Genomic DNA, 27,904 nt, shown 5'->3' on the forward strand with positions numbered 1-27,904 from the left:
TTTTAAGTTTGTAATTTTTATTTTTTAGGATTTAATTATGTAATTTTTATATTTTTTTTAATTTGTAATAGTAGTTCGAGTATTTTTAATGTATTTTTATATTGTAGAAATGTTTTTAGTAATTGAAGTATTTAAATAAATAATGGAATGGTGGGACTCTTAAGCATGTCATGCGGAAGAGCATGGATGTGTTGTGCTCTTAGGGAAGAGCAGAGAGTAAAAAATTAATAAAAGTGGATCCGGGCTCACGCTCTTTGGCAAGAGCATGGATGGGGATGCTCTTAGAGCATCCCCATCCGATCCCTATCCGTGCTCTTTGCAAGAGCATGGATATAGGCCCGGACCCACTTTTGTTACTTTTTTACTCCCTGCTCTTAGGCAAGAGCACAACACCCACATTCAGCTCCTTGTTAGTAGAAGATAGATACAACCCCATACGTCTTCATTTGCATTTTCTTTAATACGCCAAATCAGGGTAGAATATCAATACGAAGTCATTATACAAATGAAATTATTTGAGACATGTTTGTAACAAAAGAAGCTTATGCGAAATGTCTATCAAATTCATAAAATAATTCCAATTAACTTCTTTAATTAATTCTTTTATAAGAGTAATATCTATTTGTCAAAAACAAATGTTTAGAATAACTCATTTTTATCAAATACTAATCACTTAAAAAAATGCGTCGTTGCCGGGGATCGAACCCAGGTCACCCGCGCGACAGGCGGGAATGCTTACCAGCGTGACGCATAAGGGTTATGCGTCATTAGGGTAAGACGCATAATGCTTATGCGTCTTTGAACGACGCATAACCCTTGTGCGTCATTAACCAAAGACGCATAAGGGTTGTGCGTTTCATTAATAACGACGCATAACCCTTGTGCGTCACTCCCCCGTTCGGAATAAATCTAATCTCCTTCATTAAAATGGAACTCCATTAGTGGGCTAGAACAAAAATAGAAAGAACTCTTAAAAATACCCGAAATACTATTACAAATTACAAAAAAATTAAAAATTACATAATTAATGTAACACCCCTACCCAACGTCTACAAGCCGAATAGGTGATGTCACAATTCTGGTAACATAAAGTATGGCAATTTAAAATTTTCATTTTTTGAACCAGTCAAAACCAAATATTTAAATTATTATTTAATATTTACAATTACAGCGGAAATAACTTAATATAAAATTTAGTGCTAACATGCCACAACTAACAATATGAAAGATCTATCTCTAATAGAGCTCAGTGACCCACCAAGGATACAGCGCTGAGACAGACATGAACAAACTTCGACGGGTACTTTCCAATGCCAACTAACCTGTAGCCCACTCAGCACTTTAGCCAAAATTCTCTTCAAGTAATAATCATACAACTTAAAATTCTAACAATTCATATCCTTGTTTTATTTACCAATTATTACCAACTCTATCATATTATTATCATTTTATTAATTTCTAACATAATTTAGGCAGCATCTCCCCTATAACCATCACATGCCAAGAAACCAACAATGAGTAATATCAATCCCATAACATATCAACAGTTATCATCTTCCATCTCATGGACTTTAACAGATTTATAATCATACATCACTTTGTAAACCAATATTGTAGAATACAAAGTAAAATGCACATCACCAATTATTATTCACACATTAACACGTATATAGATCACCAACATTTTCACATAATCAAACACACATATATATAGACAAATATTTTGATTTTTCTTTAAATCATTTACTTATCCATTACCTGATCATATCAATATACATGTACTAACAATCAAATCAATCATCCACTACGTCAAATCTCCAAACTATGTCAACAAAAGTGTATAGTAATACGATTCTTCGCACACGCCATAAATATTGTCTGCAAGTTCTTAGGTTTTCAAATAAATTCATATATTATCACACACGTATTGATGATGTCGAGCTCGCTCCTGCCGCTCCCCGCCAATCGCTCTTCCTAGAGGTAATACCCCTGGAACTTTTGGATTTTTTTCGTTGGCTCTGAATATGGCATTGCGCTCGATGGTTCCAGTCGGACGGTTTTCATTGTACCGGCGAGAGACGCGCCAGCAAAACCTATCCCCGCTTTGGTTCGTGCCTATCTCCGGATCTTCGGAGATAATCAAATAGGCTTTGAATAATTGATCCATCTCCGTCGGAGTGTACGGGTGCAAACACCACGAGGAGTAGGAGTAGGAAGAGGAGGAGTTTGAGAGCCGCCGATCCCTCCCGATCTGGGTTCGGTGCCCACCCGTATCGCTCATCGGGGGCATCTTGGTCGTCCATCGGGTAAGGCAGGTAGCCACTCGGAACTTGAGAACCTTGGGTTCTAGGAGGGGCCGAAAATTGCGTTTCCGGACTAGGGAATGGTTGTGAGCCGAACCATTCTTGGTTCCAACCGCAGGAGTCGGAGGGGTGATCGCCGGAGCCGGACATTTTTTTTGTTAGATTGAGAATTGTGTAGTGTGGTGTGAAATTTTTGGTGTGGAAGTGATGGTATTTATAGATGAAAATGTGAATTTTGGGGAAAAAAATTGAAAAATAAATTAAAAGTGGGGAGAAAACGGATATAATTTATTGAGAAGTAGGAAAATATATTTTTTATTTAAAATTGATTTTTTAAATTAAATTCGATTTTTAAAAAAAAATCGAAAATGTCAACGGCTTTGCCGTTGGCCAATCAGAACGCGTCACGTCAGCCTGCTTAGCGGCACGGATGTGCTCGATGCATCGAGCAGCGCCGTGCCAGCGGCAAGAGCACAGCGGCGAGCAGCACACCGCCGCGCCAGCGGCACGGACGTCGTCCGTCCGGATGAGCAGCGCTGCAGATGCTCTTAGTATTTAGGATAATTATCATATAAATCATGAAAGGAGCTCAAATTCTGATATATTTTACATTTTTTAAAATTAAATTATAAATTATGAAGTTTATAATTTTCGTAATTATCGTGTCTTCCTTACAACAAAATAGTGAATTTTTTTTTAAATAACTCCTATATAAGGGATGAAATTACAAATAAACTCATATATTATAGATAGGAGGAAATTGCAACTGATGTCAAGAGGGCTCGAACTCGGCACCACATGCAATAATGTCTAAGCTCCTTGCTGCTAGCAAAATAGTGAATATACATTGTATCATTATGCTAGTAGGGGAGTGTTATATTGTTAACTTAATACTTAATTGTTAACTATAATTAAATAATAGCCCTTAGATATTCAAATCAAAGCCTAGATCATCAGCCCCGGAATGTCAATACGATCAACAAAAAGCCTCAATAAGGGTATTAAGGTCAATTTACAACAAATTAGTTGTAACTAACTTTTGAAAAATATATCATAACTTTAAAACGCATATAACTTTCTCGATTTAAATTATTTTTTCGCACAACATATATTAAATTAAAGATAATTTCATAAGGATTTTAACGAGATCTCACTTGCATACGTTCCGATGTCAAAATTTGAAAAAATTCAAAAAATTTCAATTTTTTCGTATAGCAACAAATGTCAACATAATATATAAAATATGTAAATATAATACATGTAGAATGTCATTCTTAAAGCAATGTGTTGACATAAGCAATGCGTTAACATTCTCAAAGCATTGTGTTGATATTTTCAAAACATTATATTGACATTTTCATCAAAAACCCTAATTTGGTACTTTTTCAATTTAATTAATAAAAATAAAAATTACACGTGGCAAAATTTAGACCACTAGATTCTAAAATCCTATGGTCTTAAATTAGTTGTAGTTAGCAACTAGAGAGTGAGTTAGCAATTGATCACTCCCCTATGCTAGTAATATTAATTGATATAAGGCTTAATAATTAGCTCTTAAAAGTCGGAAGATGTCCTAAACAATTTTTTTTAAATACAAAATTCTTCTAATAATATTACTATTGCGGGATGTTCGGTTTGCAAGATTGTATCCAGGATTAAATTTGTAGTGTGTTTGGTTCATGAGATTCAATCTCACAATTCAATGTTAGATGTATAATCATGGGATAATTAGTCATAGCTAACCCCCTATAACTAAAATAATCTCACAACTCAATCATAGATTGTATCTTGGTATTATTTTATCTTGCAAATAGAACACCACCTTAAAGTATAGAATTATTCTGATAATTCGGGGTGTTCGTTTTCAAGATTGTATCCGAGATTAAATTTATAGTATGTTTGGTTCATGAAATTCAACCCCACAACTCAATTCTAGATGCATAATCATGAGATAATTAGTAATAATTAACCCCAATATGACTATTTATCTTGGAAACCAATGAGCATCGAATAGTACTATTATGTTCATATTTATTAGTAGTAAGTACAATGTTAATCGTTTTCAGTTGGGAAAAGGTCCGCAATTCAGTAAATTCTACGCAGATTCTGAGCTTTTTCAATTAGAATCTGGTCATCGGAATTGGAATTGGAATTGGAATTGGAATTTCACTCTCGGAAAAGATCGATAACAGATTCAAGAAGATATTAAGATGGCTGCCTCCAAATATTGCACGAAATTTTCTGTGATTACAGTTTGGGCTCTGTTGTTTTTACTAAGTTCCGATCTTATTCTTGCCAAGTCTCGAGTCCCCATCTCTGTAAGTCGTGATTTTCCCTTTCTTTTTCCCGATTTTGTAATCTCTCTCCGCATGAAGAGTTGATATGATAATCTCTCGTTTCAATCTGCTTCTTCACCTTCGCAGGACGCGGAGACTCGGCAGAAGAAAAACGAATGCTATTCAGACATTGAGAGGTATTAATCTCAAATCCCTAACTTGTTTATCGTTGGTTTGCCATTTACTTGTATTTTAGTTTTCGCCCAAAATGTATGCCGGTATTTTTATGCAACACGAAATGCTGAGGAAATTTTGTTGTTTAGATGCTAATTTCACATCTATCTGATTCTTGATTCAATAATTTATTTATTTTCAGCGGATTGTGGGGTGAGCGCTGCACGTCTTCGACTATAGCTAAGGAGAATTGTGTTTTACAATGCCTTTCGCCGATTTGTTATGAGCTCATCTACGAGAGTGATCCAGTGAGGGTTTTAACTAAGTTTCAACTTAATTTGAACAGTTCGTGTAAAAATTTACATGGATTTGTGGTGATGAAGTTTATCTGTTTCAAATGCTTCGATGTTACAGTTGGAAGAAGGGGAGAAAGACATCACCAGGAGTTCGGAGTATAAATATTGCATGCACAGGTAAAGGAACTGATGCTTGAAAATTTTTGTTGGATATGAGATGATGCTCACGGCAGTACACTGAGAATTCTCTGATTTCAATTTGTTACTGGTCTTACACGTCGTTGTTTCTGGAGTTTCGCTCCTTGGCTTCTTTGTTCCTTTCTCTGTCTAATACGTAAAGAATGAGTGTCTCATCATAGAATGGAAATACTGTGTCGTGTCTAGCTAGCTCCAATACTGAATGCACTCCGGGAGCTCATACATTCGATCATCAAGTTATGAGAAGTTAGTGATTAGAGATAATGCTAAGCTTACATTCTTCATGTCATTGTAAATAATAGTAGCTGTGAGTCCAGGTTATGCATTTAGAATTTTAATGATCATGGTCTCTTCTAGTTAAACTTTTTCTTGGGAGAGTGTTCATAGGCATGATTTTGATTTGTGAAATACAATAATCAGTATGATGTCATAACCGGAGTTGCTCGACATGGTGAATGAGAACTGGTAAGAGCTTTGCCACATGAACTGAACTCTAAAAAGTGCATTGCTAAAAAAATAATCATGCTCTGCATAGTAGTAGTACAAATTAAGGCTAGTTGTCCTATTGAGGCATTGGTTTTGGCATGCTTGGCACACGGCAAATTGGACCTGTAATTTGTTAGGGTGATGCAGTTTGTTACTTGTATCTGAAGTGGATGGCATGAAAAGTCGTAGATGCAATTGTTTTAGGATTCATCTACTTACTGTCTTTGATTGGATTTCCTTTCTTGGCTGCTTTTCCTGTTATGACCACATCCGGGTGTAGTAATAAGTTCCGGTACTACCATACACATACTCTTACAACACTGCTATTATTCTATGGCCAGTGTGTTTGTTTAACTTACCAGTAAATCTTTGAGGTCAATGGCAGGGCATCTCTCGGAGAAAGCTTAGATGGCATTAGAGGATCGTTTGACCATTAGAATGTTTGATGCATCTCTGGCAGTAGCAACAAAATGGTTTTCGTAGCAATGAGCTCTGCTGCTTAGTCGGCTTCTGTATTTTCTTTTATCATGTAGTAATTTCTTTCTTGAGCAGATTTAGCACTCTGTACAACTGTTCATTATTATTTCTTCTCCCAATTAGAGATTCTTTATGATGGCTTTATTGTATATCACTGATGAGGAATGATTTTCAAGCTTGATTTCGCTCGATTTGTAGATACATAGATCTTCATCTTTCATAAGGAATCTATATTCATTATTTCAAAGAGTTCGCATCACTCCTCTTTTGTATAATTTGACATTTTTTTTATTTAGTGAGCAGCAATATTATTTAGAAATAAGCAGAAATATATTAAATGTGATAATTGTTCATCTAGCTAGGTAAAATATTATAGGTATAAGGGGAGTGATCAATTGCTAACTCAACCTTTAATTGCTAACTACAACACATTTAAAACCATAAGATTTGTAGAGATCTAGTGGTCTATAAATTGTCATGTGTAATTTCGTTTTATTATTATTTAAAATTAAAAAGATAATGAAACTACAAAAATTAGGTTTTAGATCAAAATGTCAATATAACGTATTAAACTTATCAATACGATTCATTAAATATGTCAACACAATTTAGCATTGACATTATATATGTATTATATTGACATATTATGATAGCTACATTGACATTAGGTTGTTCTTGAAAAATATGAAAATTCAAGATTTTTTTCAAATTTTGACATCGAAACATATGCAATTGAGATCTCGTTAGAATCCTTATTAAATTATCTTTAATTTGATATAAGTTGTGTTAAAAAAAACTAAATTGAGATAGTTATAATTATTTAAAGTTTTGGGGTATTTTTTAAAAGTTAGTTACAACTAATTTTTATGCTAAATGACATTAATATCCTTAATTGACATTTTTTATATCATGTATTGATACTCGTGATTGAGGTGCCTTAATTTAATGATTAAATGCTTATCATTTAATCGTAATTACCAATCTAGGAGTGAGTTAGCAATATAACACACCCCAGGTATAATTATATAAAGCATTAAGCGAGGTGTTCAAGATGAATCGCCAACGGTCAAATTGGAAAATTTGTAAGTAATTTGTAATTTGAATTACATGTAATATTGGGTCTAATTAAATACTATTCATAAACATTACTACTATATTTTAAAATTTTATTTCTTTCACAAATTTTTTCTCAAAATCCTCAAATAAAGCATTTTAATTCATTAATATATGAAGAAGATAGTTTAAAGAGAAAAAAAAAGGAAGCGCCGGTTTACCAGAAGTCCAGAACTGACTATTGGTTTTACTTTACCTTCCAAATTTCTAAAAGCCCTAATCCTGTCTTTCCGTTGGACTGTTTGGTCTCCTGTAAAGGCGTTCAATGTCTTCGAACTCATCATCCTCCGATTATCTTCAGAAGCAGGTGTTTTACTTATTTATTTTTTTCAATACCTTACTCTCTCTATCCCTGCCTGAATGTGTGTGTGTTTTTTTTTCTTTTTTTATGCTTTGATTTAATGCGAAATTTATTTGTGGATGATGATGGAATTGACAGGTGAGAAGTCACGAGGTTGCTGTGGCGGAGCTCAATGGCCTTTCTTCCTCTCGGGTGCATATGCTGTCCTCTTTTTTCAAAAATTTCCTTCTGCCGCTACTCTTTCTTGATGTAAAATGTGAACACGCTTATATGGTTGATGGAGCTATCAAGTTTGTTTCTGTTCATGAGGAATGGTTTTTTTATAAGTAATCAGTTCATGGCATTTGGTGTCTCATATCCCAACCATGAGGAATGAATGGAATAAGGGTCGACTTTCTATGTAGCTACTGAGCTATGAGCTAAGAGCTAAGAGCTCCTACCATTCCAGGCTGTGTCAATTATGGTGTTCTAAATTCAGTTTATATGCTGAATAACTTCATTCATGATCATCCTGGTCTGTATCTGAAAACTTTCAGTTCTGTTTACCTTTTCCTATTTGCATGTCACATTGTCACTATATTCAAATTTTGCTTCAACATTTCACCAATCCGCCCTGGCTGCTATTATGTCTACATTTCTCCACCAACCCTTGATATATTCTCCGAATGTCTCATTTAAATGATTGTTGAGCGTTTGCAAATTGAACTATTATAGGTTTATAATCTGGTGTAATGAGATCAAAGCTGCATCATATGTTGTGGCAATTTGTGGTCTAGGCTGTGCATATTACATTGCTTAAGTGACATCTTCACCTCAAGCTTAGATCAGGTGATATGTAAATAGCGCACAAGAAGAAGTTTGTCTGTCTGTCTGTCTGTATATGTGGGGCTCTGTGTAGTCTTTTTCATATACATGTCTATGTGTGAGTGTGTCTGTGCGCCTTTTTGTTAATAAGTCCTAAAGTCACAAGGGATAATATTAAATAGGTCGATGTGCCATGGTTTGGAGGGATATCACTCTTGTGTGGGACTCGAGAACTCTACTTTGTTCCTTTCTCTTGTTGAATGATTTCAGTACTCCTACTAATACACGACTATATCATGTAATTTTACGCCATGGTATTATTTTTCTGTGTAGGTTGTCTATCAAAGAAATGGAAACATATTTTTCCGAACAACCATTCAGAAAGCAACTGCATTTGAACAAAGTATACCTTTGAGTTTAAGTGCAACTATTCTTTACTTGTATCATTATATGGCTTCTTTATTAACACTTCACCATTGTTGTTATTGGGCAGAACAATTGGATGCAGCAAAAGCTAGGCTCCAAAAGCTGAGTTGATCAAATCCAGCCTTGACTTTGTGGTGCAGCGTTCAGACTAAGAGAGGCCGACTTACAACTGAAATCCGACAGGACTAATGCTATGCATCCCTATGTAGTCTTGATAACATTTCAGTACCCGAGTTGTAGGTTACAGTGTGGTGGAGTACTTCGTATTTTCTTTATTCGATCATCAGTGGGTAAAACATCTAAATCTAATAGCAGTTGTTAGAAAATAGGAAAGATGATCACTTTTGCAGATCACTGGGAATATGTCTCAATCAATTATCAGTGTGTGGTTACTTTGTAGTTTGTAAGTTTGCAAATAATAATTCACTTTCTAATGCATCAGTTTCGTGAATCATGGCCGTCTTGTTTAGTTGATCGTATTGTTATGTAGCACAGTTGACATGATATTGATTTAGCAATAAAACGCAAGTGCAGATAGAAACCAGAAAAATCTGGGCAAATGCTCCTAAAATAGTATAGGGAGATAGAACCACAAACTGTGATAACATATTTACAAAAGTTCTCTTTAGCTAACCGATGAAGTAAGTAAAATTACAACCTTCAAACACCATATTAACATGCAACATTTACTGCACCACATTTCCAACTAAAAATCCTTTATTTGCCCAAGTGAGATACTGAACTGTTTTATCAAGTAGCAGAGCTTTCTACAGACCAATGGAATGGCAAGCAGCCATCTTTTTACACAAATCAGTGCAAGGCAATTGAAGCATTTTAGCATTTATGCTTTCTCTGAACCTTGTTGCAAAGCAATGACCACGAGGGTGACAAGGGACGCATAGACTGAATTGGGTATCTTCTCCACCACCTTCCCGACACCAGGAACATTCTCAGTTGACCTTTTTGTTAGAAGTGCCACGGTTGGAGCAGCGGCCAGAGCAATGATCAAACCCTGACTCACTGTCATGAATGTATCTTTTGTCATACGGCTGATAAACTTGACAAATTCTTCACGATCCAGTGCACCATCGAGGTTCATATCACACTCATGTGCAACAGTTGCATTACACAAGATAAAAATATGTATGGATATGCTTTTCTGCAAAATATATGGATTATCCTCTTAGGTACATGACTTGAAAGTGTGTATCTCATACCTCCATCAGTTTGCGAACTTGGTCCTTTGTTGGGGGATCAAAGTGAGGACCAGGTAAACGCTTATTAATATCACTAGAAAGAAAAGAATATGTATCTTTTAGGAACCTCAAAAAAAAGAATGATTTGGAATGCATGGATCAAGGGAGTATGAATTAGGGTAAAACAAAAATCACCCCATTCAACTCTATTATATCTTGACAAAATGAATAAATTATATTGTTGGATGAAGTTATGTGTTTTGGAATTTTGAAACTATATTCAGTTAACATAAAATCATTTTTATTGGGGTGAACTTATTAAAATATAAGATGAACAAAATTATTTATTAAAAGAAGTAATTTGGTATGTAGTGATTGAACATTGTGTTTTAACCATAAATGTGATTATATGATGAAGGGATTAAAGTATACCATGAAGAAATATGGTTATATGATGATGTAATTTGTTATGCTGTAATATTTTGGTGTACTCTGTCTTACATTGCGTAATATTTCATACATTTGGTTCATTACTAATGGCGTAACTATTTTTTATGTAGACAAATCAGTTCCCACTAACGAGGTACTTGCATAGAATCAACCACTGCGGCGCTTTCAACATTTAAACTGAACGAACCACTTGGGGGATTCGTCGAAAATGTGTATTTGATTCATTAAAATGATATATGTTGATCAATATTGTATTATATTAGAAAATATTGTTACTATTGTATTTTAATATATATCTATATTTGGTTCATTATTTATTAAATATAGTTCATTCTAACGTTTATTTAGTTCATGATAAGTACAACGATAGTTAACCTTGTGGTTATCATTACTGTTTACCTTAAAAGTTTATAATAGGTTCATTACTAACATTCATTCAATTCATTATTTAGCTCATAAACTGCTCAATGAAAAAATGTACTTGTATTATCCAAGAATAAACAAAATTTTTCATTGATGTTCGTCGAGTTATGGATGTTTAATTTAGATCTGATGGATTTTGGATTATCCATGTGAAGATTGTACAATGAGACAGAATTTGAGGATTTGATTTTCCATAATTATACTAGATATTTTAGCATGAAATTAGGAAATAATAAATCTTTTCAAATTTCTTAAAGATCTGATTTTGCATAATCATAATATGGATATTTTAGCATGAAATTAGACAATAATTTGGTTTGTTTCATTGATATAAAAAGAGGTAATATTAGAACAAGCAACCACGAAAAGTTCAGCCTATACAAAAAACAGTTCATTACGTAGGAAAATTACTACACGCGACATATAATTGTTAACCTACAAAATGATGGATGTCGTCTTCTTGAGATGATTCTAAATCTGAATCAAGGTCGAAATGTCGGGCCTATATATGGCTTCATCTGGGACAGACGATCAAGGATGCATCACACTAAGATAAAAAGAAAATAAAAACATTAGATATAAGAAAACCGAAAATGGTTCATTCAAAATGAAAAACAGTTCATCACTACAGTTAAATGCAGAATGAATAATAACACTAATCACTAAAAAGAATAAAAATTAGAAATTGAAAATAGATCATTACAACAATATAAAAGTTCATTCTAAATTTCTTCGATAAAGGATAGAATACATCAATACACCATACACTAAAAGATTCATTAAAAAAAGTGTTCCATTGACGTCAATAGATTAAAACATAAAAAAGAATAATAACATTATTCACAAAATAGATTCGTTGCACTAAACCCGATACTTAAAAATTCTTTTAAAAAAATAACAATACAACAGTTCATTCACCGCAACTAAAAATCAGTTCATTACAGAAACAAAGCACATAATACTGTTATCATTCGATATTCAAAGCAACATCCTAAAAGCATAGTGCTATTATTATTTGACATTCATAACACAAACAAAACCATTGGATTTATCGAATAGATTATTCATCAAAGTAAGTAGATAATAAAAATGAATCTAAATTCGATATAACGGTATCGGATAGCATAACATAAACCATAAAATTGGATATAATTGACCTGAATTGGCTGATTCAGAATTAAAAATCAAGCCGCCAACTAGAGATTGTAACTCATCAAAAGTTGTACCCTGATTTTCTTGATTAATTTCGATAGAAGCAGTTCCACGTAGGTTCACTGATTCATGTGTAAAATCAGTTTTGGGAGAATGATTGCTCGAGGCGTCCATTGACATACCAGTAAAATCTGTTCTAGGCGTAGGGCTGCTTGAATCTTCCATTGAACGTCTTGGAGATTTAATTGAGAAATAGAGATTACAGAGATTGCATTTTGATCTTGATCGAAAATAAATCTTTGCTATATTTACGTGGCTTGAATCATGGAAAACTTAATAACGCTGCATTATAAAATTACAAAACCATCCTCAAGCCACTATTTTCAAAATATTTTAATAGATTTAGGTTTATTTGATATTATTTGGTTGAATTAATTATGACCACAAGATTATCAAAATGGGTGGACAAGATTTGGTCTCTGGTTCGATCTTTAAAATTAGTTCGACATTCAATACAATCCGTATTACTAGTATACAATTTTACTCCATATTATTTGACAAATACATTATTATTACTATTGGTTGAGAATCAATGTATAATAATAATAATATAAGTATTTGAGTTTATATGCTTGACATATGTCAAAGAACAAAATTACTACTAGTAAGTAGTACTCCCTCCGTCTTCGCACTTTTCATTTTAGGCCGTAAATTTGAGATTGATTTTTTAGTATAATTAAACTAGAATTTTAAGTGTAATAGAGACATAACTTAATAAAGGGACTCTTAACTTAATCTAACATATTAGTGAAATACATTAATTTTAACTTAAATTATAAATAATGTAAGTAGTTTGAGACGAGCCGAAAATATAATAGTGCAAGTAACATGGGACGGAGAGAGTATACTCCATTTCTTTTATACTACTCCCTAATCCCATCGCTATACATGCCTTTGGTGTCACAAATTTTAATAGACTAGAAAATATACTAAATAAAAAGTGGTAAAAGAGACAAATTTTAAAAAATAATTAAAATATTATAGTATTATTGAAGAATGAAAAATAGAAATACAAAACTACCAAAGATGTTTAATATTTTGTAAATAGTCCAAAATGAAAAAAAAACATGTTAATTTGCTGTGGAGAGATGTAATTAAATTATGCTTATTCACCTGGCTTTTGAACTAATCAAAATTCACAAACACACAAATCTTACAAATTCATTAGATTTGTATTCATAAACATACAGTTCTTATAACTCCTAAAAATTTTAATTCACAACTCCAAACCTTGAAAATTTCAATTTTTATTAAATAGTAAAATAATTATAATTCAAAATTACCCCCTCCAAATTCTCTTCTTCCCAAATTTGATCTCCCTGTGCAGCGCGGCGCCTCCCTCGCAATGGCCGGTACTATCTATGAATTCCTTTTGAATTATAAAAGAATGATTTCGAAACTCATACTCCATCTCGGAATAAATATTCAACCCAACAATTAAAAAAAAGACGACGATATGGTCTCTATCTATCTAGGATGCACCTTCTTCTTCTTCTTCTTGACATGGCAATCCGAATCAGGCCTCATCGACATGCATCCGAACTTCCTCTTCATCTCCCTCCACACACTCGGCTTCTTCTCTCTCTTCCCTCCTCCACCTCTCTCCATCTCTCTCTTCATCATCAAGCACTCTCTCTCCAGCTTCGTCACCTTGCTCCCCATCTTCTCCATCTCCGCCCCCTCCCCCTCCTCTCCCCCCATTGCCTTCGGAATCACATTCCTCAGCTTCAACTGCGACGCGAACAGTGCATTCACCACCACGCGCAGCGGCAGCCTCCTGTTCAACGCCGCGTGCTGCAGCGCCTCCCCCGACAGCTTGCTGCAGTCCAGCACCTTCCCGCACAGATCCTCCTTCTCCGACTCCGTCAAATGCTTGTGCTTCTCCAGGAACACGTCCACCGCTCTGTAGATCCCGTCGCGCCTCTGTTCATTACCCTCCTCCGCCACTGCAATCGCCAGCTCTGCAACTTCCACAAATGTCGCCGTTTTTAGATCTATATCCGCCGCGATCTCCGCCAGGAATTCGTCGACCAGAGCTGCCACCGATCTCAGCGATCCGAAGTTGTCACGGTTGTAATTGCTGTAGAAATGGCTCAATATCCTTCTCAAACACTTCGCATCGTATTTTTCCTGGTTTGTATATCCATTGCAAGGCATCAGAAGATCCTTCGTCTCCGCCTGATCTAACTGCATCCCGATCCTAAACTCCAACGCGTTTCTGCACTCCTCATCAGCTTCCACACCAATCGCGAAACGAAGCATTTCACACAGACACGCACACGGAATCAGCCCCGTCTGATTCGGAATCAGCCTCACCAAATCCTCAATCGTCTCTCTCTGACCGTCGATCTTATCCAATTGCACCTCGTCGTCGGAAAATATCCAATTCTTCGCGTATTGCCACAGATTCGCCGCCACATACCGCGGCGGCACTTGGCGCTGGCTCATTCTATCGATGATCGGCGCGTAGAACTTAAAAGGTAGAGAAGCGAGATCTTCGGATTTCTTCCAATCCATGTCGAAGAGCTTCCTCCTTATGCAAGGCCTAACCAGAGTTTCCTTCTCACGATTTTCACACTCACTCTCCTCATCCTCTTCATTCGTCATCAAAGGCTCCCCCAACAGACGCGGATTCTCAATCGCCTCCAATATGAGCGTCTCGACGCAGAACTCCATCAAACCGAGCTTCTCCGCCTGCCTCAGCACGCTCTCGGCGCTCTTGATGGCTTTGATGGAGTTGTTCCAGCTATGGACGATGTTCTCCTTGAAGAACCACAGCGCCTTGTTAAGAAGATTGTTGGGGCAATGGCTTTCCGTCATCTCGAGGAAATTGGCAAGGCAGGCTACCCGAACCACGTTTTCCAACGAGAGACTGATGTCGTAGCCATGGCAGAATCTCGCCAGCAGCTCCATTAATTCCTGATCGAGGTTGATGTCGCTCAGCAGCCGCGGGAGCTCGTCGTGTGGGTTGCTCTTCACTTGTCTTGCTATCTTTGCCGATTTTTGGGCTAAACGTTCCTGAGAAATCCGAGCGGATCAAATATGGGACATTTATTCGCCAATTTCGAATATAGTAGGATCTAAATTACCTTATCGAGCATCAATATATGTCCAGAATGGTGTTCATAATTTATTAGGGGACGATGTCTCCTACAAAAACACCAAATTTGAACAAGCAATATAAGAAAAACAAGAGTTTGCGTAATTTTACCTGGTTGATAAATCTATTGATCCTTTTCTAGCTGCAGCCATTTCATATGTTCTACACCTCTAATCTGGATCAGTCTTATATTAGATAAACAATTAAATCACCAAAACATAGATAGAATTTGCCTAATGAAGAAACAAATGGTTAGAGAAAAAGTTACCTTCTTGTTGTGGAAGAGATAAATAAGGTAAAACTGCTTCCTCTTTCTTGGATTTTTGTGAAGTGCTGTTAATAATGAATTATGTATGTGTTAAAACGGTAGAGTTTGTTAAGATATGTAGGGGTTCAAATGGGATTCTTCCGGGTTTTCTGTTTAATATTTTAGCTATACAACTTAGGGTTTTTTTCTATTTTTATTTGGGTGGAAAAAAGTAGATTCTAGTAGTAAATTTATCAAAAACTATAATTGTTTCTTCTGATTTTGAAAGTTCTTTCCATTTAAATTTTTTCTTTATTTCTCTTTACAAATTTAATTAGTTTTAAATTTATAATTTTCATTTAAGGGTAAATATGATTTTATTTTTAATATTCTAATTTTCTTTAGTTTGTCAGGTAGATTTGTTCATTTAACTCTTCCAATTTACTTATAGATACTGTACTGGTTTATTGAATAAATTGTAATGCTGCGTACCTTGTTAATGTATTTGCATTTAAAAACGGACAAAATCTGCTGATCTTTTTATTTGATAATGCTCGAGGATTACACACACAGGGCCCAATTTTTATTTGTTCCACCACACAGCACCCTAAATAATATCGAAATTTACAAATTGATTCTGAGTTATTCGAGCATGATTGCGTTTTCATCTAACCAAATTCATGTAGCTCGCCACATTTCCAATTTTACTTGATTTTTTTTATCTGTTATACTAATTTACTGTATCAAGCTAATTCAAACTCAAGGCAAGCTTTATAAATTACTATCAAACACAAAATCATGTTCTAACTCATTTGAAAAAAATGTATCCGAATGGTCTCATTTTAATCTTATTTTTTGTATATACATGCAATTAGTGCGATGCGGGGAAAGAAAAATAAAGGGAATTGTACATTTCAATGAATATACACAAATTTTCATTTGCTTTTCTCGACATGACTAGTTATCCTTTATAACTCTCTGTTTTGTTTCCTTGATCCCAACAGGTAATTAAGTAATTAACAGACGTTTATATTAATAAAATTGCATTTCCTATTTAGAAAAATCACATTTATCATTGTGGCGTTTATTATAGGAACAAATTTGATGTTTAGTGCTCTATATTTGATTGTTTGCTAAACTATCTAATCGATTTTTTTTCAATAAATGATCCATAATAAAATATTTCTTATTATACCCACCACCCAATATTTCTCACAAAGACTATAGTCGGCATACAAGTTTGCCAAATTGAGTACATAAGTTGAAAGAATCACTATTCCATCTACCATTTCATTTTCACCCCAATCTTTTAATTAGACTCCTAAACTAACAACATATGAATAAGTTCTCAACACAGCTACAATATTGCACATTGTTTGAGTCAAAGATTAGACTCAAACCACTTTTTTTTTGTAAGACTCAAACCACATTGAATGCATCGAATACATTCGAACAAAAAAACCTCAGATGTCACGCCCAAAATATTTTAATGAGCAGCAACATTGTCCGAACATGGCATAGCAAAACATGATACAGCATACAAGATCACAAATCTCTCCAGTCTCATCACCCCTTCGATGCCGAGTCCCGTGATTCCGCACCCAAAATCAGCCCCCGACATCAGCGGGCTGCCTTCGAGCAAGTCCATGGTGACGTCTCGCTCGGCCGGCTCGCCCTTAACCTCGTGGCCGAAGAAACTCGGCGGTCTCATCAAAGGCAAGGCCAAGAACTCGGACCTCACGGAAGAGAGACTAGTCGAGTTCAATAGAAGAAATGCACTTATAGAAGCAAGGTACCGCAGCAGCAGCCCTTACTACAAGGGATTAACAGACTTCTCTCTTGACATCAACAGAGAGAAGCAATCGGGTTTGAGCCCCGGACGAGAGAGTCGTGCCACGAGCTATGTCACAGCCGGTTCCAAGTCCAGCCTCGCTGTAAAGGTGCAGGAATGGGGAGGGGCTTGCTTCACCCCCAAAAAAGATGGCAAGAGCTCTTTATCCTCGTTTTCTTCGTGGACGAAAAGCTCCCATGACAACCGGTTAACAACTTCATCGTCGTCGTCTTCATCGAGGGTCACGGAAACTGTAGTCTTGACAAAAATCAGGACCAAGACAACAGAGAATGAGCCAGTCTCTGTGAAGAAAAGAGTGACTATTCAAGCCACAAAGTTAGAGGATACCATCATTTCACCAAGTGCCAAGAAGCCATTGAGGGAGAGAGATTCTGGTCCGCCACCGATGCTGCCATTATCGCCACCAATAGCATCACCACCAGCATCATTGCCATACCCACTGCCGGAGATAACCCCACCAACCATAAAACCATGGTTGTCGCCACCGCCCACACCACCTCCACAAGCAATATCACATCCCTCTTGTAGCAAGGAGGGCCTTGAAGCAGAAAATGAAAGAAAGTATACCTGGTCGGACAAATATAGACCTTTCTGGTTGCAAGATTTTCTTTGCAATAGGGAAAAGGCGCTTTGGCTAAAAACGATTGTGCAGAGTTGGAAAGTTACGGAGGAAGAATGTGGTCAGTTCATATTCGAAGGAAACCCGGGTGTGGGAAAGAGAACCATGATTTGTGCTCTGCTTAGGGAAGCATTTGGACCAGACAAAGTGCAGGTACACATCTATCAGAAACAGAGAAATTACTAGACACAAATACATATAGTTTTCATAAAGAAATCATAATCTTACATGCCAGTTTACGACTCTATTACTGAGATAACCAATGAAAGAAGGTTATCACAATGGATAATTTAACTAGGCCTCAAAACTCATGTTAATGTTTTAAGTCCAATACATATTGCTGTTTCTGATCTCCTGTTTTCTCATCCACAGGCGAAAAAAGAAACCAAGAAATTTTACTTGAAGGTAAATTCACATTCTATGTTCAAATTATTAGTACAATGACTAACATCACATTATTTACCACAGGGAGAAGCGGTGAGCAGTATAACTGTAAATCTAATGGTATCACCACAGCATGTCGAAGTCAACCTTTCTGATCTCAAAGGTTATGAGAAGCATGTCATTGTTGAACTCATCAAGGAGAACAGTCAGATGTTGCTGAATACAAAATTGAACTGCAATCATGAAAATTGTAAAGGTATATTATATATATACTTTGAGGAGATAATAGACATAGACATATGATGTGATACTGAAACCCATGCAGCTATTATTTTATATGAGGCGGACAAGCTATCTGGTGATGCCCTATCATATATCAAGTGGATGCTAGAGAAGTTCAAAGGGTGTAACAAGGTATTCTTCTGCTGCAAAGATGCAAAAGAGCTCCACAGTATAATGCCACTTTGCAGACTTGTGCAACTCAATAAACCTTCTACACAAGAGGTAGCAGCTGAATGCCACTAAATTCAGAAAACTCATGTGGAATCTCAATTTCTCTTTAATCCTCCACTGATTCCACAGATTGCTGGAGTCTTGAATTTCATAGCAGAAAATGAAGGAATACAGTTGCATCATCAGTTGGCGTATAAAATTGCAAGCAACTCGCAGAATAACTTAAGACAAGCCATACGTTCATTTGAAGCTACTTGGCACACCAACTCCAAGTATGTATGTTTGTCAATGTGAACACAACAACTGTATCCATATCTAATGTTGCATGTGCAGTGCTTCTTTGACGGAAGACCAAGATATCAAAACTGGGTGGGAAGATAAAATAGCCAATATTGCTAAAAAAGTTGTAGAAGAGCAGAGCCCAAAACAGTAAGTAGCATGATTCAGTCTAACAATGAACAATACGGAGTATAATTTATCTGATTCATCATAGGCTTTATACTATAAGGGGAGAGCTTCAAAATCTTATAGAGCATAATGTGGCTCCAGAGTTCATTTTCCAAGTAAGGACACTCTGATTTTGTGATGATCATCAAATATCATCATCCATTAACTAATTATGTTCCTATGCAGACTCTGAAGGAAGAACTGATGAAGATTCTGCCCGAGCAGTTACAACCACCATTTCACCACCTATATGATGAATATCAATACCAAGTATATACCTTGGTAGATCAACCTATTCCCTCTTTTGCCTCACTGTCAATAATGGCCAACTCCTTTTTTTTTATCACAGAAAATTCATGCTGGGAAGAAGTTTTTTCCCCTTGCCCATCAAGAAGATGAGCTTGGTGAAACACAAAATGATCAAAGAAAGAATGTCCGAAAGTTCCTCAGAATTGAAGGTAAGGCAAGCATCCATTATATAAGTGACATGACATGGAAAAGAAGAAGATACTTTGGCAAAGCCATAACAAAGATGTACTCCATATTGATTAATTTGCAATAATTATTACTCCTTATGATTTCTACTTTGCATCTACATTGGTCAGTAACAAGCCTTATTGTTTCAAGTATATCCTTTTTCCGTCTTCTCATATCAACTCTCCTTGTTCCCCTACAGAATTCATAGCAAGATTCATGAGTTGGTACAAGGGCTTCGTTGTGAAGGATTGTGCCGATCAACAAGTCCAGGGAGGCTAGGGTTGAATATTGTCATCTCCAGAGCACTTTGAATCTTCAACTTCACAAATTTACAAAATAAATACAAGTATGCATAATTGCATATTGTGTTGAACTTGAATAAGAAATCAAGATTATCTCCCCTCTCATATACCAAAATATTTGTACACCAACTTCGAGTAACAAAAAGTTCTGTATGATTATATGCTCTGTGAAACTCAATGTTCTATCTATCTTCAGTTGTGTTTGATATATATCATTATGGAACACAATTTAGCACTACATTTTGACTTAGGAGCTAAAGGAGTTAATGTCTCCAACATTTAGTCAAACCTAGCTTTAGTAATCAGAAAAACTAGCTTCAGTAATCATATCATAACCACATTACGCCGGAATAGTATTGAATGAAGATTAAACTATAGACTGCCAATTAAATGAATGGTGATTTTACTTAATAATTACTGAATTATAAGTAAAGGTTTCTCATTTTTATAAATACAATAAAATGATAACCGTGAATCGTACTTGTTTACGAAAGAAGACTCCTGGCTAGCAGTTGGAGTAGTTTTTTCAGCTTGCTGTGGATCTCAACATCTTCACTCACTCTTCATTTTAGTCACATCTCCTTGTCCTTCCACTTGGAGATCGCATCATAGTTGCCGATGATCAGATCGATTTGTTAAGAGCGTGGCTGCTCCGTACACTAACCCATTTTCATTCTATGTATTGTATCTTTATTAGGCTGGTTTAAAATCTTGGGTTAATTCAATTTTAATAAAACGATCGTTGAATGAAAATTTTTTAGGTTAATCAATTTTGATAGTAGTCGTGCACAAATGCACAATAATAATAGCATAGTTTAGGGGAGTGTTATATTATTCACTCAATACTTAATTGTTAACTATAATTAAATAATAGTCATTAGATATTCAAATCAAGGCCTAGATCATCAGCCCCAGAATGCCAATACGATCAACAAAAAACGTCAATATAACAAATGAGTTGTAACTAACTTCTGAAAAATATCCCATAACTTTAAAACGTATATAACTTTCTCAATTTAAATTATTTTTTTCGCACAACATATATCAAATTAAAGATAATTTTATAAGGATTCTAACGAGATCTCACTTGCATATGTTCCAATGTCAAAATTTGAAAAAAAAAATCAAAATTTTTCATAAATTTCATTAACAACTTTATATGCAAATAATATGTCAATACAATGCTTGTACAATGTCAATATGAAATTGTATTGACATTGTCATGTCTTTGTGTTGATGTATTTCATATACTATATTGACATTATGTTTCTAAACCTAAACTTGATAGTTGTTATTATCTTTTTAATATTAAAAAATGAAAAACGAAATTACACATGACAAATTGTAGACTACAAGATTTCTAAAATCATATGGTCTTAAATTAGTTGTAGTTAACAATTAAATGATGAGTTAGCAATTGATCACTCCCCGCATAGTTTATATATATACTCTAAAATTATTTAGAGTGAAAATATTTATGGTCCAGCTCAAACTATCATTTTAGGTCCGTGAACTTTGAAAATATAATTTGAGGTCTATCAATTACGAGTTAATATCAATCGAAGTTAAAGAAAAAACTTTTCTTGCATGTCACAAAATTAAGTGAGAATATCCAAGGTTAAATTATATTTAGAAAAATTGTCAAAAATATGTACTAGTAAAGATATTTATAAAAGATATGAGTATATGATAAGTTTAGGAGTATAAAAATATATATCCTTCAAGGAATTGAGGGTGTTTTCGTCTGGAAAAATTTGGAAATAACAAAAAAGTATTTCGATTGGTATTAACTCGTAGTTGACAGACCTTAAATGATATTTTCAAAATTTACGTACCTAAAAGGATAGTTTGATAAAATCCGGGGGACAATAAAAAAATGTTCCCTCAATTATTTAACAGTAGTCGATATTTAAAATTAGCCCAACCAAAATTATTTCCAATATGATTAGATATAAATGCCATTAATTTATGCCAACTCGTTGAATAGGTTATGTATATGACTGGGTGATATAACCGCCATGAATTAATTTTATAACTGCCAAGTAGTGAAATTATTTAAAAATTACTTCTCCACACCAAATGATTAGACTAGATGATTAAAGGTCATGTTATTGCTACGTCAATTGTTAAAAATATTTAAAATAATATTAGTACAAATTTATTGTAAAAAATTTAAATTAGTGACTCAAAACTCGCCTTTTTATATATCGATAGATTCTCATAATCTGCCACGATTATGCTTATCGAGAAAAAAACGCCGTATTTCATATCGGCGGCATGAATTCAATCCTCCCAACCATTAAAACAGCTATCACATGTACGTTAACATATCCCTCATAATTCTCTGCGCTTTTCTTTAAATTTCGTGAGTTGGTTCAACATTTGTTTCGGAACTTAGACCAATCGTTTTCGTGGGATTTTTGTATAGTGTTTTCCTATTAACCATTAGAGCCTACTAGAAATTTTAGTTTGCCAGTGATTTCTGATGAGGAACAAACAACCTCGTCTGCAATTAAATTCTTCAACTTTACATACTGATGATTTAGCGAATTTTTAATGGGAATAAATGCAAGTAATAAATGAAGATCACAACACTGAGAATTACGTGGTTCGATTTACTGAGGTAAATCTACGTCCACGGGAAGAAAAGAGGGCAAATTTGTATTGCTTGATCTAGCTTACAGATTACAATGCTGATTTGCTATATGAGATTCAGGATCTAGAGCACTTAACCTTGGTCTATCTGATCTAAGTTCTATTTATACATTCGAACTAAGATCGTGGTTTGCAGCCCTGGTAGGGGGGTTGATAACTGCTTAATACCACTAAATAGATCGTGGGTGTAATGGAGGTCGTGGAGATCCTGCATGGGTCCACTATCTCCTTGTTCGGTCGAATACTGAGACCGAACTGATGAACTTTGCCGATCAGCTTTTGCCGATCTGAGAGTTGAGCTCGATTGGTCGGCTTTTACCGAGCTATAGGCTGTGACCGAACTCTTTGGTTGTGCCGAACTGACTTTGCCGATCAGCTTTTGCCGATCTGAGAGTTGAGCTCGATTGGTCGGCTTTTACCGAGCTATAGGCTGTGACCGAACTCTTTGGTTGTGCCGAACTGATACTCTTTCTTGGGTTTTGGGCTGATGGGCCGTCACTGCTATTGGGCTCGCAATTATTGTTTAGTTGTTTAGTTCGTATCCCATCACCACCCCCCCCCCGAAAAGCGAAGTGAATCACTTCGGCATTTTGGATGAGTGTAAGGGGGAGGCTGACGTCAGGGGACGTGCTCTGCACGTGTCTGCATTAAATGTGACAGCAAATCCGGCCAGAGAATCCAGAAAAAGTGGGATTTGAAACGGTGCGACGAATTTGAAAAATATTTCCTTTCTTCATCATTGGAACACTTTTGCGATTATTTCTTCTGCATTCTCTCTCTTTTTCGTAAAATTTTCATCCGCTTTTTCAAGAATTTCTTCAGAGACTTTCGACCATCAAAGAGTAAGAATCATGTCTTCTTCTTCTGAAACTGTTTCTGAATCAGGTAGTGGTAGGAAGGGGGGTAAGGGATCTTCTGGCCGGAAAAAGTCCGGGGAGAAGACGGTAGAATATTTTCACAGCATTTTGAGTAAGGATACTGTGATATCCTTACACAGAAAATATTTTCTTCCTGGGGGGTTAGTGGTGATTCCCGACGACACTCATAGGGCTAACTCGCCGCCGGAGGGTTATGCCACCGTTTACGAAGCCTGCTTAGAATGCGGGCTTCGTTTCCCTCTTCCCCCCGCCTTTGTGGAGCTTCTTGATTTTTTCCAACTTCCTTTAGGTCAGGTGACTCCAAATTCTTGGAGGCACTTATCGGCCTTTGCTGCCGAGCTGCGTAGACTAGAAAAGGATCTGTCTCTGAGGGCAATCCTTAATTTCTTTCAGTTTAAGAGAAAGGGATCCTGGTTTTACTTGATCCCTTTACAGCCCTTTAGAGCCTTCTGTAAAACCAAATGGCCGATGTGGAAAAATCGCTTCTTTTTTTACAATAGGACAGCGGCTCCGGACTTTTCCTGGAGAGGGCCGAAGTCCGTAATTCCTCATCCTCGGGTAGAACCGTTGGGCGAGCTCGAGGGCGGGCTCAATAAGATTCCCATGATTAGGAAACAGTATTTGGAATCTGAGCTCGTCAAGGGTGACTTCGTGTTCGACTCCTCGTCTTCGGACGAAGAGACTGAGGGTGAGGATTTCTTTTTTATGCTTTACTGCTTTAGCGGCGAAAACTAACTTTGTTTTCTTGCTTTTTGGCAGTGAACATGCTAAGCAGGCTTGGTCGCAAATCCTCCGAATCAAAGGAGCCGGAGAAACAGAAAAACACCAGCTCGGCGTCTGATGCCGAGAAGAATCCGAAGAGGCAGAAGACCTCTTCGAGTCAGTCTTTGGATCCAAAAAAGCCGGGATCGACCTCGGCAAAGGGGAAGGCGAAGACTCAGAAACCCCCAAAAACGCCAGAGAGAGACATTGTCCAGGGGGGTTATGGGTCAGGAGTGGTTACGGCCACTTCGGAACATATCTCTGAGCCCTTTTTATGGCCAAAGGACTTTGTAGAGGTGAATTTTCTTCTTGATTTTCTGGCTTTGCTTCTTTCCTATATTTTTTTGTGGCCCCTCTGTTGACTTTTTCCTTTTTCCATTTTCAGAGGAACAATATGCTCTGCAAACTCGTCACAGTTGAACTCTCTAAAGCGTCCAGCGATTATGATGAGATGCAGAGGAATTTGAATGCTGCTCGTCAACAGGCCGAACAGGCTCGGGCAGACTTTGAGAGGGCAAGGGCCGCTATGATCTCGGCTCAGGATGAAGCCCAACGTGCCAAAGACCAGCTCATCATCCAGAGAGAGCGGTCGAAACAGGGGGAGGCGGCTGCCGTGGTGGCTCAGGGGGAGGCTCTCCGTGTTTACACGGAGAAACTCTTTTTGAGCAATCAATTTTCGGCCCTTATCGGTGATCTGCTGAAATTGATGACCGATAATGCTGAGCAGGAACCCGAAGTCGTCTTGCCGCTGTATGGCCGAGAGATTGCAGCGCGTCTCCAGAGTCTGCCGCTCCTTGAGGAGCTTGCGTCTTCATCGGTCCTGCTTTCTGCTGAACGAGTCCGTAATTGCCGTGCTGACCGTGACGAGAACATGGAGGCCATCTTTGCCTCCTTGGGGCCTGTTTCACCCGCTTCAATTTTCAAAGAAGAGGGTGAGCAGGAAAATGAGGCCGGCAAGGAGACCGAGCAGAGGGATCAGCAGACCGGGGACGGGCACGCCGAGCAAGAGGTGCAGCAGATCGGCGATGGGGGCGCCGAGCAGGAGGGAGGGAGGAGGGAGGCCGAGGCTGAGACCGAGGTCGACAAGGAGAAAGAAGCTGAAACCCACAGGGAAGCCGGAGACGAAACTGGCGAAGTATGATTTCGTCTCCCTTCTCTTAGTTTAGTTTCTTTCTTTCTATTTGTAAAATGGCCTTGAAGCCCTCCTTGTGTAAATTTTTTCTCGTGAATGAAAAAAAATCTTCTTTCTACACTCGTGTCTTCCTTATAGCTTTTCTTAATCTCTTTTACTCCTATTGTGGTTTACTGCCTGCTCGGTAAACTGAAATGCCGAACTGACATAGCTGCTTCGTATTCTTAACTCTAAGGAGCTGGAGGTACTTCACTGGAAGCGGCTATACTCTTTGGCTTTAAATGAAGCTGAGAAAAAAGCTATAGATGACCAGATGAAGTATGATGAACTCTTGGCTCGTTTAGTGGAGCTGGAGTCCAACAATAAGGACTTAGAGTCCATAAAGAAAGATCTGGAGGCCGAGCTGAATACTGTCATCGCTGAGAGGACTGCATATGAAGATTTCATCTGCGGGCGCGGGGGAATGACTATATCTGAAGTTCAGAATCAAGTTGATGAACTGTGGGAGGAGCTTCATGTACTCCGGAAGAACAATGTGCTGGAGAGCTCGGCTTGCCAACAAGTTGTGAAATCATTGCGGCGCTTGGCTTCTCTGTACGACATCATTCTTTCCCGGCGTCCCTCAATCGAGAGATTCCTTAGCCGTTTCCCGCTAACAGATGCTCACACTCCAACTCAAACCTCTAATCCACTTACTCAAAATTCTACTCCAAATCAACAACGGACTCAGGAGCAACCGGAAACGTCAAGACAAGAACGCCCTGAAGTTCGTAGAGGAGTTGTGAATATGAGTGAGCAAGACCAGCGAACGCTTCGTGAAGAGACTCTTCGCCGCCGAGGTGCTAGAACTTCCCGGACTCAGGGAAGAGGCGGTAGGTCGATCAGAGCATCTCGTCCACCTACTTATTCTTCAACTGCTCGGAACGCCCGAACTCAGCATCATGAGGATTTTTCGGATAGGTGGCTCAACTTTAGCAATCGTAGACAGTAGAATAGTCCTTTGTAATGGTGTAACGCATTCTCGTAGGGCAGCGGAATTGTATGCCCAACAAGACTTAGTAAATGAAATTTTTTCATTTCGCTTCTATCACTGCGTATTTACAGTTCAGCGATTTTTTATTTCATTTATTGTACTCGTCCTCGGTCTTATGAAGTAAACTCTTCTTTGACCGGACTTAGTTAGTGTCCTTATTTGGCGAGTTTTATCGCTTGGATTGGACTTTCCCTAGTTAACCGAAGTGGTTTTCGGCTTATTGCAGTTCGTTTCAGACGAATTGCTTGTTTCTTAAGCTGAATTGTGGAATCTTGTATCTTCCTTAGAAGCTTGGACTCACAATTGTCTTTGATACATGCTCTAAAAAAAAGGGGATCAGCCTTTAAGGAGCAATATACCTCAGTAACATTTATAAGAGACAAAACGCACATAGAGAGACAAAACGCACATAGAGAGACAAATAAAAAGGACGAAAAAGATTTTAATCTTTTAAAAAATGAACAATAACCCTAGGACCGAACTAGACACAATAAAAATATGAAAGCACATAACCCTAGGACCGAACTAGACACAAGACTGACCGGACCTTGTCTCTTACAAATAGAACTTCTTGAGGTTGGAAATATGCCATGTTCGGGGTACTTGTTCTCCTGACATGTGGGTTAATTTATAAGACCCTTTTCCCAGGACTTCTGACACTCGATACGGACCTTCCCATGTGGGTTCAAGTTTGCCCAGCTTTTCTGCTCGGCTTACTTCATTGTTTCTCAATACGAGATCTCCCACTTGAAACTGCAGCTTTTTCACCCTTTGGTTATAATACCGGGTTACTTGCTCCTTGTACTTGGCTTCTTTTATGAAGGCCAATTCTCTTCTTTCTTCGGCAAGATCTAGTTCGGCTCTCAGTCCGTCGTCATTCAGTTCTGTTGAGAAATGAAGGGTTCGGGGGCTGGGTATGCCGATCTCAACCGGAATTACGGCTTCAGTGCCGTACACTAGACTGTACGGAGTTTCACCGTTGGAGGTTTTTGGTGTAGTTCGGTAAGACCATAGGACTTGAGGAAGATTTTCTACCCATTGTCCTTTGGCTTGTTCTAACCGAGCTTTTAATCCTTTCACCAAAGTACGGTTTGTTACTTCCGTTTGTCCGTTTGCTTGTGGGTGAGAGACTGAAGTGAACCGCTGTTGAATATTCAACTCTTGGCACCAATTCTTGAATGTTTTGTCAGTAAACTGAGTCCCATTATCTGAAATGAGGATATGGGGTATGCCAAATCGGCAAACTATGTTCTTCCAGACAAAATCTAATGCCTTTGAGCTTGTTATCGTAGCTAATGGTTCAGCCTCCACCCACTTTGTGAAGTAATCCACGGCAACGATCAAGAATTTCATTTGCCGGGGAGCTTGTGGTAGTGGTCCTACTATGTCTATGCCCCATTGCATAAAAGGCCAAGGGCTTTGCATAGC

The 27,904-nt window shown here is 37.2% G+C and overlaps 5 protein-coding genes and 1 long non-coding RNA gene across 8 annotated transcripts; 4 read left to right on the forward strand and 2 right to left on the reverse strand.

Annotated features, from left to right (window-relative positions):
- Positions 1-4,333: 4,333 nt before the first annotated feature.
- On the forward strand, positions 4,334-6,457 carry LOC121804396. The gene is made up of 5 exons (XM_042203918.1): positions 4,334-4,621; positions 4,727-4,776; positions 4,956-5,061; positions 5,168-5,226; positions 6,119-6,457. The coding sequence occupies exons 1-5, from the start codon at positions 4,514-4,516 to the stop codon at positions 6,168-6,170; spliced, it is 375 nt and encodes a 124-aa protein (XP_042059852.1). The 5' UTR covers positions 4,334-4,513; the 3' UTR covers positions 6,171-6,457.
- A 1,003-nt stretch (positions 6,458-7,460) lies between these two features.
- On the forward strand, positions 7,461-9,308 carry LOC121804397. The gene is made up of 4 exons (XR_006051136.1): positions 7,461-7,630; positions 7,763-7,816; positions 8,762-8,831; positions 8,922-9,308. It is a non-coding gene; the product is annotated as an uncharacterized LOC121804397 (long non-coding RNA).
- Positions 9,309-9,695: 387 nt separating this feature from the next.
- Positions 9,696-12,300, reverse strand: LOC121803688. The gene is made up of 3 exons (XM_042203324.1): positions 12,059-12,300; positions 10,072-10,144; positions 9,696-9,959 (listed from the first exon to the last, which is right to left on the reverse strand). Exons 1-3 carry the CDS (start codon positions 12,298-12,300, stop codon positions 9,696-9,698), a joined length of 579 nt encoding a protein of 192 aa, XP_042059258.1.
- A 1,145-nt stretch (positions 12,301-13,445) lies between these two features.
- Positions 13,446-15,541, reverse strand: LOC121804392 (BTB/POZ domain-containing protein At5g17580-like). The gene is made up of 4 exons (XM_042203913.1): positions 15,504-15,541; positions 15,347-15,410; positions 15,225-15,285; positions 13,446-15,153 (listed from the first exon to the last, which is right to left on the reverse strand). Exons 2-4 carry the CDS (start codon positions 15,385-15,387, stop codon positions 13,603-13,605), a joined length of 1,653 nt encoding a protein of 550 aa, XP_042059847.1. The 5' UTR covers positions 15,388-15,410; positions 15,504-15,541; the 3' UTR covers positions 13,446-13,602.
- Positions 15,542-16,815: 1,274 nt separating this feature from the next.
- LOC121804394 (probable replication factor C subunit 3) lies at positions 16,816-20,672 on the forward strand. 3 transcript variants are annotated; one of them, XM_042203916.1, is made up of 5 exons: positions 18,346-18,358; positions 18,422-19,219; positions 19,284-19,353; positions 19,424-19,507; positions 19,587-20,672. In XM_042203916.1, exons 2-5 carry the CDS (start codon positions 19,116-19,118, stop codon positions 19,797-19,799), a joined length of 471 nt encoding a protein of 156 aa, XP_042059850.1. In that variant the 5' UTR covers positions 18,346-18,358; positions 18,422-19,115; the 3' UTR covers positions 19,800-20,672. The 3 variants fall into 3 exon arrangements, with proteins under 3 accessions (XP_042059849.1, XP_042059848.1, XP_042059850.1); XM_042203915.1 differs by having other exon boundaries at positions 16,816-19,219; positions 19,424-20,672; XM_042203914.1 differs by having other exon boundaries at positions 16,816-19,507.
- LOC121803689 (replication factor C subunit 5-like) lies at positions 18,455-19,084 on the forward strand. The gene is made up of 3 exons (XM_042203325.1): positions 18,455-18,593; positions 18,663-18,841; positions 18,920-19,084. The coding sequence occupies exons 1-3, from the start codon at positions 18,455-18,457 to the stop codon at positions 19,082-19,084; spliced, it is 483 nt and encodes a 160-aa protein (XP_042059259.1).
- Positions 20,673-27,904: the final 7,232 nt, after the last annotated feature.

This window comes from Salvia splendens, chromosome 5, assembly GCF_004379255.2.
Source record: "Salvia splendens isolate huo1 chromosome 5, SspV2, whole genome shotgun sequence".
In the NCBI taxonomy this organism is placed as follows: Eukaryota; Viridiplantae; Streptophyta; class Magnoliopsida; order Lamiales; family Lamiaceae; genus Salvia; species Salvia splendens.